General features: G+C 48.7%; 2 protein-coding genes across 5 annotated transcripts; one reads left to right on the forward strand and one right to left on the reverse strand.

Annotated features, from left to right (window-relative positions):
* Window positions 1–489: 489 nt before the first annotated feature.
* Window positions 490–15,060, reverse strand: USP5 (ubiquitin specific peptidase 5; the record flags this gene model as incomplete). 3 transcript variants are annotated; one of them, XM_080348673.1, is made up of 20 exons in its annotated part: window positions 490–593; window positions 763–847; window positions 1,489–1,642; window positions 1,724–1,869; window positions 2,027–2,170; window positions 2,779–2,901; window positions 3,110–3,198; window positions 4,538–4,712; window positions 5,098–5,251; window positions 5,687–5,812; window positions 6,025–6,106; window positions 7,412–7,483; window positions 7,646–7,839; window positions 8,349–8,443; window positions 9,038–9,222; window positions 9,534–9,679; window positions 9,983–10,116; window positions 13,003–13,069; window positions 13,373–13,498; window positions 14,953–15,060. In XM_080348673.1, 20 exons carry the CDS (start codon window positions 15,058–15,060, stop codon window positions 500–502), a joined length of 2,499 nt encoding a protein of 832 aa, XP_080204799.1. In that variant the 3' UTR covers window positions 490–499. The 3 variants fall into 3 exon arrangements, with proteins under 3 accessions (XP_080204799.1, XP_080204800.1, XP_080204798.1); XM_080348674.1 differs by having other exon boundaries at window positions 1,508–1,642; window positions 2,710–2,901; XM_080348672.1 differs by having other exon boundaries at window positions 2,710–2,901.
* A 391-nt stretch (window positions 15,061–15,451) lies between these two features.
* On the forward strand, window positions 15,452–17,753 carry CDCA3 (cell division cycle associated 3; the record flags this gene model as incomplete). 2 transcript variants are annotated; one of them, XM_080345107.1, is made up of 5 exons in its annotated part: window positions 15,452–15,650; window positions 15,727–15,856; window positions 15,947–16,183; window positions 17,130–17,251; window positions 17,613–17,753. In XM_080345107.1, exons 1-5 carry the CDS (start codon window positions 15,456–15,458, stop codon window positions 17,751–17,753), a joined length of 825 nt encoding a protein of 274 aa, XP_080201233.1. In that variant the 5' UTR covers window positions 15,452–15,455. The 2 variants fall into 2 exon arrangements, with proteins under 2 accessions (XP_080201233.1, XP_080201234.1); XM_080345108.1 differs by lacking the exon at window positions 15,947–16,183.
* Window positions 17,754–19,347: the final 1,594 nt, after the last annotated feature.

Below are 19,347 nucleotides of genomic sequence, written 5' to 3' on the forward strand. Positions count from 1 at the left end.
CAGAAAACAGGGGGATATTTCGACTTTTATTTTGTCCCTCGTGTATTTTGGCATGTAAAGGGCACACAAGGGGGAGGGGGGCACTGCTCGTGGCCCACCTCGCTGCCTGCCCAGCAACCTCCCCAGCAGGGTAGGCAGGAGGAACCCCCCCCCATATACAAGCCACACATACACACACGCCACCTCCTCCCAGACAGCAAGGAGGTGGCATCATCCCACCAAGCAGCAAAGCACTAGGGCTGTGTGTCACAAGGATGGGGACAGTGAGGACATTTCCTATGGAAAGATATTCCCACCCCCACCCCCTCCCAGACCCCCTTCACTCATGTCCATGGGGGCTCCAGCCCCCATTTTATTACTCAGGGAACTCTTGTCTCCTCGTGTGTCTCCATAGACAGGACATGAAGAGACGAGTAGGGGAGAGAAGGACCCTGCTCCCATCCTCACTGCCCCCACACGCCTTCAGACCACTCCCCCCCACCACACACAGCAAGATGTTCTAGCTGGGAATCCGCTGGTAGAAGTAGATGTAGCCCAGGTCCTTGGGGGGCTTCTCAGAAGCACAGACTTTCTGGTCATTGTAGATCACCCACCTGCAACAGGCAGAAGGGGAGCTCAGGGACACGAACCTGCGGCTAACTCACAACTTGATTCCCCTCCCCTGTTCTCATCCCTGACTCCCTGCTTAGGACTTCTCAAGAAACACGGGAGGACAGTGATTTAAAGCTCAGAGTCCCCTTATTCTGTGAAAATCCCTCTTACCTGCCATCTTTCTTGATGTGACAAACATAGTGTCCACACATAGTCGAAGTGCCCATGTGGCTGATGAAGGCAAACAGCTGATATTCTTGAGAATAGGAGAGAAGAGAGGAGTGGTCAGAGAGGAAAGGCATCTTATCCTGAAACAAATACCCTGTGCAAGGCCCTCTCTAGAAAAGGATCCTCGAAGGAAGCTCTGCTGGGTAATAATTTAGAATTGGGTTCCTGTCAAGCATGACTGTGAGGATTTGGTCTCAAGACCAAATGTGCAGGGAAAGAGGAGATGGTAACTGCCATTTAGCCTTCTCTCTTCCAACTGCTCACTTGGCCCATGGGTGCCGGGTGGTTAAGGGTAGGGATTCCCCCTCGCTATTGCACCCAGGAACATTTGCACTGATTCTACACACAGACTGGAACCTGTTTTTTCAATGGGAGTCTGAAGAACAGAAAACCCTCCTAGAACAACTGAGAGAAAGAGGCACAGCACCTTCCTGTCCTTCACTTGACAGCACTTCCTCTGCCTCTCTCTTACTAGTTTCCAGGTAGTTCCCAGCCTGAAGGGTCTCAGGCCCCACATTGCCATCCCTCTCCTTTTCCTCCCTGCTTCCAGCTTAACAACCAGATCAGCAGTTGCTGCTTCTAAAACCTCTGGTACTGGATGGATTAGGGAGGATAAAGTCATGTTGAGTTTGCACCCCAAAATCCATATGCCTGCTGCTTGGAACTCACTTCCAGGCCCATCACGCACTTTAGGACCCACAGGAACAGATTCAGAGATGGACTCAGCTGCCGACCGCCCCTCTGAAATATCCATAGCAGCTTCTGCATCAAGGTCATCAATGTGACTAAAGATCCAATCCACAGCACGCTCCAGACTGTTGTTCTGGAAGGAAGAAGACTGTGAACTTGGGAATGCCTGTTCCTGAGAATATCCTTTCACTCTGATGTCACCTATGCCTCTCACCGTGGCTCTAAGCGCTTTCATAGCTTGGTCCCGGGAGAAGCCCATGGAGACAATGGTGGCCACGCTGTCTTCTGAAGGAGGGTCTGGGCAGGCAATAGTAGACCCTGGCCCACTGGATCCAGGGAGAACTAATGGGTTAGCAAAGTCTGCAGCAGGAAACAGAACACAGCTCAGAGCAGTTAGATCTCTCCAAGAGGGACACAGTCCCAGGCCAAACTACTTCAGTTTTCCACTGTGGTAGTGGGACAGGAAGTACAATGTCCCAGAAGCAACAAGCTTCACCGCGGCCATGTGGCCTCATACCTGGATCATCCATATGTGACATGACCCAGTTCATGGCAGCCTCAACCCCACTGTTCCCTGTGTAATACACGGCTTTGCGGCAAGCATCCATGGGAAAGCCCATCTCCACTAGCTGGATAATCACCGACTCATCCAACATGGGTGCTGTGGGAAGAAAGAGATTAGAGCCACCCACTCCCACCCAGCCCTGCCTGCTCCATTTTGTGCAGTGTCACACGGCCCCCCCAAGCCATCATTTCCTGGCTTAATTTCACACAAATTCTGTCTCTCTGCTCTTCTCATTCTTCCTCAAAAGCACAGTCTCACACACAGACACCCCAAAGAAAAAAAGGATTCAACTCATTAACTCAGAAGCACTGGCTCTTTCCAAGCCTCCAAACCCTACCTCCCATCTGCAACTGTGAATATAAAATACTTCTACCAGTTAAATCTTGTATAAACCCCAGCTCTGCACCCTCTTAAACGCAGGAGACATGCCATCTCCCCATCTTCCACGGAACAGGAATCAACAAACTCCCTTGCATAACTCCCTTGCATAACAGGCATGCAAGAGAGGCAGCGACACTTGTGGACAGAGGGACTGGGAAAGTCTGAGCAAGTGGGAAACCGCTAGCATGGGAGACAAGACAAGGAGAGCAAGGAAATGAGTCAGGCATCAGGAAGAGAGCAGGAGAATCACTAACATGTTGGAGAGGAGAAGTGAGGGGAGCAGAAGGAGTCGTCGTCCTCGTTGCCATAGAATCCCAGGCTACCTTTGGGCTCGTCTGGTGTCACCAGTGGGGGTGCGATGTCTGGCATTTCTTCTTCTCCATCTTGCAGCCCTGTTCCCTGCAGTGCAGAGATATCCAGCTCCTCTGGCATTTCAATGGAGACATCTGCAAGAAACAGTTTTGCTCAGCCTCCCCACAGGGGCAGAAACAAAAGACTTGGTTGGGAGATCTAGAAGAGTAAGTCCCTGGGGATGCAATAAGCTACACTCTGCAGCACCTTTTGGGGTAGTTACTTTCCTCGTTGTAGTAATGACTGCTATACCCACATGTGACACCCAATACTTATACGGTCTCTACTTCTCAACCTTCTTACCAAGCTTTTTGGGCACCCAGTCCAGACCGAAAGTGAATTTCTTGATCTGGATCACTAGATAATCTGGGAAAGAGGCGAACCGTGTTGTTCTGAAAGAGAAAATACTTTTAAATACTTTGTCAGCAATGACTGAAGGCACCAAATTGATTCAAGAAATCAGTGAGTAGGGTGGAGGCATCTCCTATGGGGGAATATACGTATCTGTGCAGCTCTCCTATGCTGAGCTTAAAACTCTCCACAGAACCACTTTTAAAGCAGATGCTCTGACCAAATGAGATGGGATGCAGTATTTACAAAATCTTGGGGGATGAGGAAAAATAGTGCATGCTCTCTACCTTCTAATCCTGTATTTTACAAGCCTCCTCAGATTTTAGTATTTAATTCAAAGTCTAACTCTTAAGGAGTGTAGAAGAAATAACATTCTATTAGACTGAGAGATGCAGCTGCAAGAACTGACAAGCTTTCAAGCACAAGAGCACTTCTTTGGATACAAAGCAGAAGCAGGGAATTTTAAGCTAACTGAATTTGGTCAAACATTACTTAGTTATACAATTTGAGAGAGAGGGTGTCTGGAATCTATGAAACAGAGGGGAATGTTTGTGAAGGGAGAAGCAGTAATAAGACAGACAGATACTTATTATTGGGGGCTAATTGCAACATGCCTTAAAACTAATTTAAGTAACAGTATATATTTAATGCTCATTCTCCCAAACTGCTTGAACACAACTCACTACCTAAAAGCAAAATGAAATGTTACTTTTCATTGTGATCATGTTACTGTTTATAGTAGCTATGGATTAATAATATAATATTTGTTAGAAAAACATTTCCAGTTCTCTGAGGACTACCCTTTCATTGCAGAAGAACAGTCAGTAGCATCGCAGCAGAAAGCCACTTAAGTTTGTAATCTTCTCACTACACCTTTGCACGGCCACATGTGCTGCAGGCAGCAAGACAAATTAAAGCTGTTTTTTAAACCTTGCTACTAGCATTTTTAGCATTCTTTAAAATAACTCATAAGACTGTTGGACTCAGTGTTTTGCTCAAACTTTAGTAGCTAAGAACTTGATTTAAGAAATTCTAGAGGCCATGCAAGACCAGTGTTGCTATACTCTCAGTACTGTTTTTAAAGCTACATTTTGAATTTAGAATAGAAGCAGCTAGTTTTCTGGAATATCACTATATTTTCATAGCCCCCCAACAAAGGAAATCTGATGGTAAGGACTTCACTAGTACTGCTGTTCTGCCCATTGGGGGCAATCACTCCTGCACTGACAGACTGGTCCCTGCTCTGCTTCAATGTTATATGGCTCCAGGATGTGGAGAACTAAAAAGCTTTGGGAATACTTCTTCCCCAAGCAACTACAAGAAGTCACCAAAGCTACTGCCAGTTTGTCATAGCCTAGCTGGTAAGTCACACACACTCACTTGAGAGCCACAGACTTGGCCTGCAAGGCTGTGCTCCAGAAATCATCCACCTGCTCTGGAGCTCCATAGGCCTCTAGGCAGGAGCTGAAAGGCACCTTGGCTCGCACCAGCTCTGGCAGTGGCTGCTTCTCCTCCTCTGCCTGCCGCTTCTTCTCCTCATACTCCAGTAGTTCATCTAGAAAATAAAGCAGAGGAGTCACAGACCACATCTAGGTACCTACAAAGCAGCTGGTGCCAGCTACACCCAGAGGCAGAACAGGCCTATCAACACATCACCAAGAATAGAGCACAAAGCAGACAATGTCTTCCAGAGCACTGCAGTCCTGTCTTGCTGTTTGAATCACAGCCCAGCTTGTGGTGTCAGAGGGACATCACCATGTCACACCACCTCTGAAGAAATCAGCCTGATCCCCCAAAAGAGGGTGAAGGATCGAACTGGCTTCAGAAGTGACAAAGTCAGTCCTTTAGGAAGTCCATTTCTCACTAAAGGAGTTCTGTAACAAAAGTACAGCATCTAAACATAATGTCTGCTACTGCTCTGGCCTTGGCACACTACTGACCTTTGTTCAGTGCAGCATCCATGGGCACAGGCAGCTGCATAATATAGTCCACACGCTGGGTATATTTCACCTTTTCTGTGGCCAGGCACTTCAGCTTCTCCTCCACCAAAAAACGGAAGACCTCATTAGGGTTCTCTGAGCTGCGGCAGTTCCTCTGAAGAAGAAAAGATTAGAAGGACAGATGTAACATCAGAATGTCAGAAATAAATATCTGCAGTAGTGGTGGTTTCACACAGGACATGGCTAAAGAGTATTCACTTCTGTACGCAGTCCCCTGGAAAAGACAGCAAAGAGGAACTAGAGCTAACTTCTGTACCCCAGGAACCCAGGACATTCCTGCTCCTAAAGATAATTTACGTGTCCACTTGTGCCATTCACAAAGGAAATTCCTCTAAGGAATCGGCCCTGAAAACATGGCCAAGCACCTCTCCTTCTCTGCTCCCACAGGTGCTAGCTGGCCCATTTCCCTGTGTTCTCTCTCTCCCTCTGTTTCAATGGCCAGCTTCTCATCTCCACCACTCACTCCCTGCTGTGGGGACAAAACAAAGCTGGACTTTTCCACAATTTGACAGATAGACTCAATGATTACCTCCACCATGTTGATGAAATGCAGAAAGAACTCCTGGGCGTCCTGCTGTCGGTTAGTGGAAAATTCTGGGTGCCCCTTTCCAATGAGGGACTTAAACATGCGTGGAGCAATGCCATTCTGCATACCCTGCAAATAACAAGGTAGAAGAGGAAGGTGGTCATAATTTGCCAAGCGTGTGTCCTGGCATGTGGCACTGCACTCTTAGCCATGCTTTCCTTCAGGCGACAGGGCCCCGGAACGAGTCCCAGGACGTCTTCAGAAAGGGTTCTCCCTCCATCCCCCATACACAATGCCTCACGAAACACATACGTCATGAGGACGCTGTATCCAAGACTCACCTTCTGATCGGGCTGTTGTTCCCCATCTGCAGAAGCTGGCTTTGAATACTCCCCAGAAAGCAGTCCATGGCCCAGTTTGGCTCTGGAATGATGAAGAAGTCACTGTTAGCATCAAAATGGTCTCTGCAATCCCACATACTCCAGGAAGTACATCAACTCATCCAGCTTTAATGCTACCATGGACTGTCAATCCCACAGAGATCAGTCTTCTCTGCTGTACCAGCCAAGATCACCCTATCTTGATTTGCTCTCTGGGCCCATGAGACACATCAACTTGAGGGTTACTAGAACTTCTGGGCACCAATCTCAACCATTGCTTGCACACTGGGGAGCAAACGAAGGAAAAGCTTCCTTTTCTCCACAGAAGGGTAGCTGGTGCTGAACCACACTGCAGCTGCCTAACACCCAAACTGAGCGACAGCCTGATATGGGCAAAATAGTGGTACATCTGACTGACTGTGCAGGAGACAACAGGGTAGAGCGAATCTGTCTGAACCAGAAATAGCATTGCTGTGAGCAGACTGATCACATTTTCCCAGGGGAAAGATCAAGAATGTGAAGCACTTAATGGACAAGTCACTTTCAGCAATTTCCTGCTATGCTCAGACTCTCCTACTACTCCACTTCATTCCAGTCCCTCTCCATCACTGTTGCCATTTGTCTGGAACCAAACCCTACCAGTTCCTCCCTTTGCCGAGGCAGAAGTCTTTCCAGCTGTCTCAATCCTCTCCTCAGTGAACATCTCACCCCAGGTTGTGCATATTTAGAACACTCCCTTATCACTGAACTCCTTTCCACAAATGCCACCTTCCATTCCTGCACTGCAAACCTCCATATCCTGCTTTGCTGTTTTAAAACAGATGCAGCAGAGAACTCATGTATTTAAAACGCAAGACCCTCCTGAATCTTGTGTTCCTTCTTCTGTATATTCTCCTGCTATTGCTCGCAAATACCTCTTTTAGGAAGCCTCTTTAAGGATATATAAATTATCCACTGAGAATAGAGTTGCCCAAGTCTGTGTACTTCTTTGCTCTTAGTCATCTCCCTCCATTGCAGAGAGCAAGCACCTTTTTGCTGTTGCATAGACAGAATATGCTACCAAAAATCCCCTCGTGGTAACAGATGGTACTGCATTCCCCACATAATACATTCAAGAGCCTCTCATGAAGCCTGAGATGTGCTCTGTTCTCTCCATCTGGGGCATTCAGCTGAACTTTCTTGGCTTAGATCCTTATTGATCACTGAGGATCAGTGTCTCTGGCGATGGGCATGGAAACAGAGAAGTGAGGCTTGAGGGAGAAACCTGCAGCAAAGCACACTGCAGCAGCGCAGAGGGGACGCACCCAGGCAGCCTCAGCCTTCCTTCTCTCACCAAAACTCTACGTACACTTGTGTGCTGAAGTCCTGTGTGGGGTCCGAAGGTGCACTTTGGAATATCTTCTCCAGCTTGTCCACATACCTGCAAAGCAAAACGGAGCCATCTAAAGGACATGTGAGTTCATCTAGCAAAGACACAGTTCTAAGCCTGATCACTGCAACAGACGCTCCCAGCTCTAGATGATCTTTATACTGATCCCAGGGGATCCCAAGCCAATGAAAAGGAGCGACTAAGCTCACTTACTTTCTCTGGAAGTCTGGGATACTGAACAGCACCTGCATCACAGAATTGAGGTAGCAACTGTTGCCCAGGTTACGGATCCCAGTGTACCCAGGCCCATAGAGGGGCTTGAGCTGCACGCCAGACTCCTGGATGAGCTCCCACTCCCCAATGCGCTGGTTCATGTCTATTTCCAGTTCTGTCATTGTCTTGTCTGTCTAAAGAGGAAAAGAACAGGAAAAAATTCTCAAAGAAGACTCAAGCGAACATCAGAGTTATCAAAAGGGCAATCCTGTAGAGAAACATAGACTCAAATCCATTCTGGTTTATTAAATTAGAAGATGTGGAGGATACAAAAATTGTTTTCAAATATCTGAATACCTGGGTTAGAAAGAGGAATGATAAGAAACATGGGAGACATCTGAACCATCCCTTGTAAAGGGCGATGGAATTCACACACAAACAATGAATCTAAGGAGCAAAGCTCAGAGCCTGGGAACCTCCCTGTGGATGGTATTGACACAGAACTCCAAGGAAATAAACCCAAGGGACAGGAAAGAAAGGTAAAAAGGGCAACTAAAGAAGAGAGGCAGATGAGACAACTCTCTGCTGGACAAAAAACAGGGTTTGTTGACCGGGAATGGTTCTGCATAATCACAAAAAGCTGGGATCCAGCTAAGAAACCTCAGACTTGCTTCTCTTCCCCTCTGGATGCCACCCCCCTCACCTTCTGCATCTTGAGCATGTCAATCCCAAAGTGAGCAAGGTGTTCTGCCAGGTTGGGATCCAACACCATGTCATCCTCATCGTAGGAGTAGACATCTATGCAGGAACAGAGGAAAAGGAGAGACTTATAATGGCCTGTGATCTAAAATTCACTGCTGGATGAATAGAACACAGTGCTCAGAACTGGGAGTTTTGACAAACAGAGTAGTTGAGGTTTCTCTCATTTCTCAGGGGAGTAGCACAACAGACAGAATATTGAAGTTCCTCTAAAACATGTGACAAGACAAACAACTTTGTCACTGATCAAGGTACAGAGATATGTGTATGCCTGGAGTGAGGTAAGTGGGGTACTGTGCCATATACTCTCTGCTCAGGCTTTGGACACAGAATTCTTTGATAAACATTCCCCCACAGAAAATAAGATGGCGACCTGGATAAGTATTCTAAAATTCTCAAATTACAAGGGAGCGGAAGAGGAAGGCAAGGTTTTATCAGCTGGTTCTTTCCCTGCCACAACAAGTAGGTCAGAGTGGGAAAGTTCATGATAGGATGACACTGCATGTTCCAGGTCAAAAGATGGGCAACACCAGCCTGATACCTGGAAATCCTCTCTGACTTTCCTTGTCAGAGGTTCCAGTCAGCTTGAGTGGTGCCTGGCACCCTTAACCCTCAGAGGATCCCCCTTCTCACCAGCCCCATCAGGAGTAATTGTTCCCAGTTTTACAGCCAGTGGGTAGCCAGTTCCCCGGTAGTGCTCGACTGCATGATTGTTGCCACCACTGCCATCAAAATAACGCCGACCACAGAGGATGGCTCCATCAGTCATGTTCAGCCACAAGTTCTCCCTCATGTCACACTTGCTGCACTTCCAGCCACTATTGACAAGGAATAAAGAAAAAGAGATTAAGGTGAAAACCTTTGGGTTGTATAATACCTCTTAAGCTCTCTCCATTACTACCCACTGACCACAGTATAAACAATCTAATTCCTCTTACTTCAAAACACTAAGCAGCTTGAAGTATCTTAGTTTGTCACTTCCCTTGAATTTACTATGACAAGGCACACTCAAGAGACTCACAAAGGAAGTCTCATCTGCTGCTGCAGTCCAGGACAGGACAGGAGAAGAAGGTGATGGGGGTGGGCCCAGCATACAGAGCGATACAGCTAGTTTCAGTACTATGCTCACCACGGCGGGATACGGACATCATTCTGAAGTTGTTGCAGGGAAAAAGCATGTTTGGATACACGTCGAACCTCCCCATCCCATGCCTGCACCTCCTGCTTCCGTGAAGCTGAATCTGCTGTCAGGATGGCCTCGACTGCACTGGCAATCTGGAATTAGAACAGCAGGAAAAAAAAAAGAGGGCACAAGGAGAGACGCTTCCAGTGGCCCAAGCCTCCACATTTAGGTTCAGATCAGCAAATCAGTTGTGCTATGGCAGCACTCAGGAGCCTCAGCCACAAGCCAGGGCTCTGTAATATAAAGCACTATAGAAATGGAGAACAACCCTGCTTACTCCAAGCTGAGACATCACAGCAGCTCTGCAGGATCCCTTTTACAGGACAGAAGTTCCTTCTCTGTAATGGTGTTTCCTCCTTACCAACAGAAAACACAGCCCTCCAACCCAAACATACCCTGTCTCTGACCATGTCTGGTAGTCCCTCCAGCCCATCGCGAGGAATATCCAAATGCTCTGGGAAAATTACTATTTTTACATCTTCATCATACTCAAACTTTTCCTCCGTGATATCAAATCCACCTTCTACACCTACAGGAAGAAAAAAACATTGCAGTAACAGGTGAAACTAAATAGCTTCTGATGCCTGTTAGCTCATAGCTTACATGAAATAAGGCACCACAACTAAGGCAAAGTTCTAGATTAGTGACCCACAATCTTTCTTCTATTCCTGGATCCCAAAGGTTCTGATGGAGATGTGGACTTCACAGAAGTAAATACAAGCCTAGTGACAATAGGTTTGCTTTTCACAGCTCTTTGTATAGATGCTTAGAAGGGACCTACAGACTCTGACTACAACCAGAAAAACAGAAGACCCTCAATAGAGAGGCAGTACCCAGAACATGGCCCATTATAAAGTACTACTGCTCATCCTTCACAGTGTATCCAAGACAATGAATCGCAATGGCCATGAAGAGATTATAGTCTAAACCTGTGCAAAGATTTAGTCTACCAGCATCTTTAAGGAGCCTGGCTCTGCTTCTTGCCCCTTCCAGGAAGGACAGTTCAGAGTCCTGAACATAACTGGGGAGAACCAGGAGTTCCTGTGACACCACAATATCCAGAAGTACAGGAAAAGTCTTAGGAAAGGTATAGCACTAGTAGTTTCTCATACCTGTCTAGCCATGCTTTACAGAGGTTAAAACAGAAATAGGACTTCCATACAGAACAGGTTATTTGCCAGTCGTCAAGAGTCATAGTCTTGACAAGATGAACTGTCATCAAAAAGTAGAGTTTGCAGTGGAGAGAACTCAGTGTAGGTACTCAGGAAAAAAAACTTGGCCTTTCCTGTTCTCCAAGCATTCACACCTGACACCGCAGAAGGAAACATGCAGAAGACACGTGGCTTACTAGCAGCCCTGACCCCGTGTTTTTCTTTTGAAACTGATTTTCCTTTACTTCTTTAAAAATGGCATGCTATGACTGCAACAGATCTCTGAAGATACGTGGCTGCAACAGATCTCTGAAGGCAATATGAGTTCTTGCTGTTTACTGCCTTTGCCTCAAGAATCCCACGTGTGACACAGTTCTGATAACCATTTCTGAATTTGGTTAAAATATTGACAAAAATTCCTTGTTCCTACAGTATCTCCTGCAACTCTCTCCTCAAATACCTATGATTTTTAGACTATGCACCAACTGTCATGAATGAATGCAGATGCTGCAAGCCTGAGAGATTTTAGAAATACCTGAAAACAGACACCAGTGTCATGCAACAATGTACCCAGACAATCCTCTTCTGTGCCTCTTCAGCACATCCCAGAGATATCTCCTGTTACCACTTCATAGACTAAAGCAATACAGAATCCCTCAGGGTATTGCACAAATCCCAAACTCTAAACAAACTAAAACAGGCTGGTGAGGTCCCCTTGGGTGGTTACGTGAACCTTCTGAGGAGGAAGAGGGTCTTCAGCCAGCAGACTGTCTCCTAGCCCTTCTTCCCCCTTATATAGCAAACAGCTTGCCATGAGGTACACTGCCTCCCTCTCCATGGCTGTATCTAAGTACCACTAACTCCAAAAGTTGTCCCACAAACATGCAGGCATGGGAGGCAAACACTATAGATTTTTTTTTTTTTTTTCCCCATGGAGGGCAAAGCTAAGGCACAGAGAGATCAAGGGCTACATTTTGCAGCCAATGACATCTTGCTCCTAAATTTTTCTAGTACTTAAAAAAAAAATCTCCCACATCAGGATTAGCTGAATCACCACAGTTTATCTAAAAAAGAGGGAGAAAAAAAAAATCTCTCCTGGATTTAAAATCACTGCCTCAACCACTATCTTCTATTCCCTTCTGCCCCATTTACACCACTAAGCTTTTATCACAGACACCTATTTGCTGACCAAATGACAACAGTTGTCTCAAGACCTTTGTAGAACTGAGGATGCAGAAATAACTCATAATGCGGACTGGGTCTCATCTCACCAAAAGCAGCATAATCATACACATAAAAGCATTGTCTTTCTGAACAAATGTAGATTCTAGGTTCAATTTTGCTGGAAGTGACCTTGGGGACTCCACTTCATCATAAAAAGACGGAGCAGCTGAAAATCTTAATTTTGGTTTGCGCTGTGGCAGAGTGGAGTCACCAGGCGTCTGCTACACAACAGCACAGCTAGGAAAAAAGTGAGCAAAAAGCAAGATGTGCACAGTTCAGGTTCTGGATTTCCCTCTAGTGGTCAGCTTCCAGCAAGCCAAGAACCTATTACTACTAGAAAATGTTCCTTTACAGACCTCCATAATGGTTCAGAAATTACTAGCCGAGACTGCTCCAAATAAGCAGCATCTTCATTCCAGTCATAACAGCCTTTGCAGTTGGTGCAAGAGAGTAATGGAACAGTAGTGCTGTTCTTCCAAAAAGGGGCTTGTTTTTAATATTGTAATGTTCACATGTATTTCTTCCAGTATCAGCTTTGCATTTCAAAGAACTACCAATCAAAAATGTCAATACAGCATTTACCAGTAATTTCTTCCTCATCTGTATAAATAACACTAGTTCAATTTCTCATAAGTTTAAAAAAATAGTTCTTCTATCAGCAACTTCAAACTTACTTTTCTCAGACCTACATGTTTGCTCAAACTTACATCGGGCCCACACTGGACACGTCTGCATTAAGCAACAGCCCACACCAAGCTGAGTCAGATATACAGAGTTAAGAGAGGATGCGAAACATATTTACCTGCAGAAAACATGATGCGGCTTTGAATACAGAACAAAACTACCACATCAACAACTGTTTTGTGGTAACTGCCCATCTAAGACACGCTAGAAAAGATGAAGTTTGAATTCAGTTGGGGATACTAGCTTCAACTAGTCCAGAAGTGGAAAGGCAAAAGAGATTGTGCCACGAAGCCAGGCAGCTCCAAAAGACTGGTCCAAAACGACAAGGATGATATAATACACAAGTGCTTTCTTACCAATAGCCAAGCGAGTTGGTTTCTTCCTTGGGGGGTCCCCAGCAGTGGAGTTTGTATCTTCTTCCTTCTATTTTGTTAAGAAGAAATAGAGCAATAGAGTTAGGGAGACAGGCAAGCTGTGGCAAACCTTAAGGATTAAAATTAAGCTACTGTGAATACAGAAAGATGCTAGGCAGAAACAGCATAAACCACCCATACAACAATTCAGCATAAGCAGAACTAAAGAACTGGTGCACCTCAATCCACCAAGAAACACATTTGTTATATTCCGGAGACAAAATTCTGTATCTGATTGAACACAGAGACATATCCCAGCTCTCAATTTCAGAAGAAGTTTAATTGTATGTTTGTTTGTTTGTTTGTTTTTTACCAGTTTACGTGTTCTTTTGAGGTGAAGGTAGACCCGCTGGCCTGTTTTCTGATAGTGCTTTTCCACATATTGCTTCCCAAAGCCCAGGAACGTGTTCATGCAGATATATAAGCCGCCATCTGACTCCTGAACAGAAGGAGAGGTAAAAACTGGAGGAAAATGGTAAAGAATGCCATTCCAACTGCTAAGATAGGCCCAGACTTACTGTAGGAACACCACTCATTATTCATTAAGTCACAGCTACAGCTCATTCCTACATACCAGCCACTTAGTAGCTAGTTAGAAACAAGATGCTGACCTCCAGCCTGGCTGTCCCAGAATAACAGGTACTTCTGTCAATCTGATGTATTTGAAAACCTGTTTTCCTGTTCATCTACAGCAGGACGCTACTGAATCAGGAAAGCCTGAGTGAGATTCCTCAGAAGCTTACCTTGTGAAATGTCCTTAGCATGTACAGTTCACATGCTCAGAGCACAGTACAATCATTACCAATATGACCATCCCCTCTGAAAGCACCATTCCCAGTGCCATAGGGAACTTTGCCAAACTACAGTGTGAAGAAGGCTAACAGACCACTGTTTGTTTTTGCTGTTGCATTCTAAAGTTTGTGAGTAGCTCAGAAACAGAAAAAGAATGAACCCTGGAGCAAGCACCCTAACCATCCAACAAGGACCTGGAAAACACCACTCATTCAGCAGAGATACCCTTTTTAAATTGAAGTGAGGGACCCAAATACAGAGGTTGGAAAACAGGGATGCCACCAAGAAGCCCTCAGCCTATTTCCCAACACCAAGCAGCTGGGACAGAGTCAGGGCAGAGAGTGAACAGACAGCCATCACTGTGGGGCCTGGGGAGGGAAAGAGGGCCAGGCTGCTGTGTGCTGCTTCCTCGAAGGACCCGTACCTTCCAGCCGCAGCCCACTGCCAGATAGGTGCCTGCAGAGGAGGCACCTCGCCCTCCGGCCGCCTGGGCCTCCCTAGGTCCGCCTAGGCCAGGCAGGGGTAGGGAGGGAGGAGCAGGAATGCCGGCGGGGTGGAGACGCCTGGGGAAGGGACCACTGCCATCTTAATGACACAGCACTGACTCGCCCCCCGCCTACCGGGGCACGCCACGCGGTGAGGCCCGGGGGCTGCTCAGACCCGCAGGGCGGGACCCCCCAGCCCGACCGCCCCCCCCGCCAAGGGCCGGGTCTGGAGCGCGCCCCGCCCCGCCGAGGGCTATAAGTGCCAGCAAAGCCCCCACAGCAGAGGGAGGTTAGGGGGCATCCGTTCTCCAGGCGCTCGGGGCTGGACTGGGCCACCGCCGAATGGGGCGAGTGACCTGCCCACGCCCGCTCCGGCTCCAAAACTACAGCCCCCAGCGCGCCGCGGCAGGGAGGGGCGCGGCGCGGGGCACGCCGGGCGCTGTAGTTCCCCAGAGCCCCGCGCTCCGCCCGGCCGCGGGCCGCTCCAGCCGCCGGGGAACCACAAGTCCCATGGCGCTCCGCGCGGGCGGCGCCCCGACAGGCGGGTGGGCTGGGAGCGGGCCGGAACGGGGAGCAGCCCGGCGAGGCGGGCGAGCCGGCCGCGGGGCGCGCTTACCGGTGTGTCAAAGGAAAAGGCGCACTCGTCCTTGTGGACCCGGTCGCCGGCCTTGGGCACCCGGATGGACGGCAACACCGAGAGCAGCGCCTCACTCAGCTCCGCCATGACAGCGGCTCACTGCAGCACCGCCCACAGCCCCACCCTAACCAATCAGAGCCCAGTGTGGGCATGCGAGCTCCGGCCAATCCCACGTCGCACGGGCGCGCCGGTAGCGAGGCTGAGGGACGGGCCCGCGGAACTGCCCGGCCGGTTCGCCCAATCGCAGCCACGCTTCAGCCGTCACGGGAGGCCGTGCCAGACTCCTCGGTCAATGGCGACATAGAGCTCGGCGGAGGCGTTGCCGGTCACCCCGAAGATTGACAGCAGGCGGGGGGCTGGCGAGGCGGGACGTGCGGGGCGGAGGCTGCGGAGCCGCCGGGCGGCCCCGCGGGAGATGGGCAGCAGGGGGCGGTCCCGGGGGCGGGGCGGGCCGGGCCGGGCCTCCCTTCGTGCCGGGGCCAATGGGGCGGTGCCGCCCGTCACGCGGGAGATTTGAATCGCGGCGGTGGGTGGGGTGCGAGCGCGGCTCAGCGCCTGCTGCCATGGGGGCCTCTGGCAGCGCCCCGGCCACCCCCGCCGCGCCCCGCAACAAGCACCTGGCGCACGTCAGCGACCCCCGCTCCCCCAGCGCCGGCATCCTGCGCACCCCCATCGAGGTAGGCGTCCTCCTGCGGGTTCCCCGCCCGTCTCGGCGGCCCCGGCTCGCCACCCCCACGCCTGCCCTTTCCGCAGGTGGTGAGCTCCCCGGCGGGCAGCCCTCAGCCCGGCCCCGCCGAGCCGGCGGCGGGCATCGCCCAGGAGCGGGACCCGCGCTCGCCCACGCCCGGTATCTACCGCACGCCCATGAGATCCGTGTCGAGTGGTGAGTGTAGCCTCCCCAGGGCAGCGGGCGGGTGGGCGGGATGCGCGTCCCGGCGACTCATCCCGTCCTCTGCCTCTCCCTCCTCGGCAGACAGCGTGGACCGCCTGGTGAAGCAGCTCAGCGAGGCCTTCGGGACTGAGGCCGCGGCCCCAGGGCCGGCGCCGCCGGGAGCGGCCTGCCCTGCCGAGGAACCGGCAGTGGAGGAGCCGGCCCGGCCGAGCTCCCCGGAGGCGGCCGCCGCCTCGGAAGAAGGGGCGGAGAGGCCGCCCTCCCCCAGCGCCGTCCCGGCTTGGGCAGCCCGCGCTGCCGGGCCCGGCTACTCCTCAGGTGAGTGCTCGGTGTGATGAGGCCCCGTGTGCCTGGAGAGCTGCACGGTCTGTGGTGTGAGCAGGTCAACACCCTCTGCATGTGCCTTCTCCAGGCTTGATTTCCTCCAGAGACCCTGTCTGTTCCCCCCGGTTCAGCTGTCTCCTGTCACCTCAGATAGCTTGGCTTTGGAGCTCTGCAGCTGGGAAGCCCCTGTGGGAACTGGTCTTTTATCAAACTGATTTCTGTCAGGAGCTAGAAAACTGTTTCCAATATGTAGTCAAAATCAAGAGGTATAAATGTACCTCTGTAAGAAATAAATATGAGCTCTTCCCTAATCTGAGACAAGATTGTAATTGTGGAGGCCTGATCAGTGGGGTCTTGCAGTTATTCTTTGAGAAGAGCTGGGGAGTGATGGTGAGGCTAATGCTGAGGGTCTTTAATATAAACCATGTTTCAGAAAACTCTGTGCTGAGCATATAAGCATATAAGCATATAAGGAGAGGCTGAAATTGCTGGGACTGCTCAGCATGGAGAATAGAAAGCTCAGGGAGCGTCATATTATAAGTATGTATACCTGAAGGGAGGTTATAAGGAAGGAAGAGCCAGGCTCTCTTCAGTGGTACCCCATGACAGGACAAGAGGCAATGGGCACAAACTTGTATCTGGACATCAGGAAACCCTTTATTCACTGTGAGAATGACTGAGTACTGGAGTAGGTTGCCCGGAGAGGTTAGAGTCTCTGTTCTTGGAGCCATGTGTGTGTGGTTTTAGGAAACCGTTCTAGGTGGCCTTGCTGGAGCAAGGGCATTAGACTAGGTGACATCCAGAGGTCCGTTCCAAGTCCTTGGGTAACAGTCTTTGCTGTGCAAGAAAGCAAGCTAGATTACAAAGGCCAGGAGTTATTTAAAATCCAGGAGCCTCTAGCCTTGTTGTGGTACACTGATGTGCTTCCTTCTGTCACTAGGGAGCAAGCCCATAAGACGCAAGACCAACAACAAAATCATGGCAACCTCCAGTGGAACTGGCCGCTCTCCCCTCAGCATCCTGCAAGATGATAATTCCCCCAGTGCTCTTGCCCCTCGCCAGGTAAGTCTTAGTGAGTCATATTGTGGGAGGGAGAATGGTCTGGGAAAAAAAACCCAACCAACCAACCAAAACCCAAGTACTTAAATTTTTATATTTTGTAGTGCCCCAGTTTGGAACTGTGAAATAGTTTGGGGTTTTTTTTGTGGTTCAGTCTTGTCCCTAGATGCTTCCAAGTCTTGTTCAATGTCTGTATCTTTGGCCTTACTGTTATATTGCCCTTTTTAGTGCATCCTTTCTTTTAGACATCACAAGAGAGGCAAAGCTGAATTGCCTGAAAATGAACTATGTGTTCCACTGAGAACTAACTAACCCTTAAGTAACTTATGTTTTATACCATATGTTTGGTTTTCTGTTTCTTTAGGGTAAGAGGCATGTGTTGGGAGAGAACCTTGGAGAGAAGAAGGAAGTGACAGTGGATCTGAACAGGAGCCTCAAATCCGGGAACTGTGCTTGGAGTGACTTGAACAAAGAGAACCAACAGTGTCCTTTCGTGGAGAACTAGAGATTTTCTTTTGCAGGTTCTTGCTGTAATTTTCTTTGTTTTGAGAGTCTTCTAGGGGTGAGAAATCCTGCTATAGACTGAAACTCCAGACTTGTAGTCATTCTCACCTATCCTGTTGTGGAAAGGGGAAAGAACATACTCTCTCTCTCCTAACTTTGCATATCTTATGTACAGTACAGACGTCAGTTATTTTATTACATATCAACTGTATGGACTTAATGTATAGCTCTTATATGTAGCAAATAAATCTGTGTTAAGCCTTTGCTGACTGTATCTGTGTCCTGATGGGACAGTAGGAGTCCCCTGCTTGCCAAGTGCAATGTTTTCTTTGGGGACAAGGATTCGGGAACAAAGAGTTCAGCCTTCCATAAGCCCTAAAACTTGTCTCTGTCCCCCTGCCTGTAATGTGCCACCATAGGCCTGTGCTGAGAAGGGTCTATGTACTATAGAGTGGGTGGGGAAGCTGCAACTCTGCAGGAGACTGCTCTATCTAGTGTCACTTCTAAAGTCCTGCTGCGCCTCTGCCAGCCGAAAACTAATGTGTACGAGGGACTGTAGCCTATTGCAAGGGTCTGGCATGAGGGTGAGGTCCAAAATAGGATGAGATAGTATTGTGCATTACTATCTTGATCTTCTATAGCAAAGTCACTGTACCTTGTTGGTCTTAAACATTCCCTACCACAGCCTTGGGATCCCAGGATGTTCCCAAGTCATTTAGGGGCTGAATTGGCGAGTAGGGGCTGGATATAATGGTTGTGTCTTGTAATTGAGCTCTAATCTCCATGGTTTGCAAGGATGCATTTTCAGCCCTCTTCCCAACTCCAGGACAGCAAGCCTTGGGGCTAACAGCCTCTTCTCAATTAAAACACAGGTGAGGAATACCCTCCCTTGGGGACTTTGAGGTACAGCAAGGCCTGTGGATGAAATGTTCTCTGAAAGGGGTCAGTAGGCAGTGTTCATAGAAATGTTGTGCTGGAAGTAGCTCATTGTAATGCTGGAAAGAACACAGCCTGCAGCGTTTGTGTGAGCTTGTTTTATTAGTTTGGGCTATGATGATCTATAACAGACTTCAGAACAGGACTCGATGGCTACTGGTTAGACAGGGTCACCACACAATGCAGGAGTGAGGCAAAAAGAGAAGAAACAGCAGGAAGCAAACGATGAGAATAAATATAATATTCCTTGGTGTTCTGGCAGGTCTGAGGGCTACTTTCTCCCATTTATGCATAGATAAGACTTGAGCTAAGTCTTTCCCAATGGAAAATGAGCCAAATTTACACTACCTTTTTTTGTCTGATGTTGCATAATAGGAATCTCAAACTCAGTACATCTCTGAGGCTGTCTACAGTGACAAAGGACAGCTGCACAGAGAAGTTAGGTAGAGTTTAATCAGGGATGGAGCTTAGCCTGGGACAAAGGTGCTGCATGAGAGGTCCTCTGAACAATGAGTGTCAATGTGGGTAGAGGTGTTTGAAGATGCAAGGTGTCTGAACTGCACTGTAACATTCTGAGACATAAAGAACAGTATTTTGCAGGTCTTCAGGCCTGCATGAAGCTGGAAACTGCCGGAGGAGGGCCAGTGTGTGTGCTGCTC

The sequence above is a fragment of the Nesoenas mayeri genome (assembly GCF_963082525.1).
Source record: "Nesoenas mayeri genome assembly, chromosome: 1".
In the NCBI taxonomy this organism is placed as follows: Eukaryota; Metazoa; Chordata; class Aves; order Columbiformes; family Columbidae; genus Nesoenas; species Nesoenas mayeri.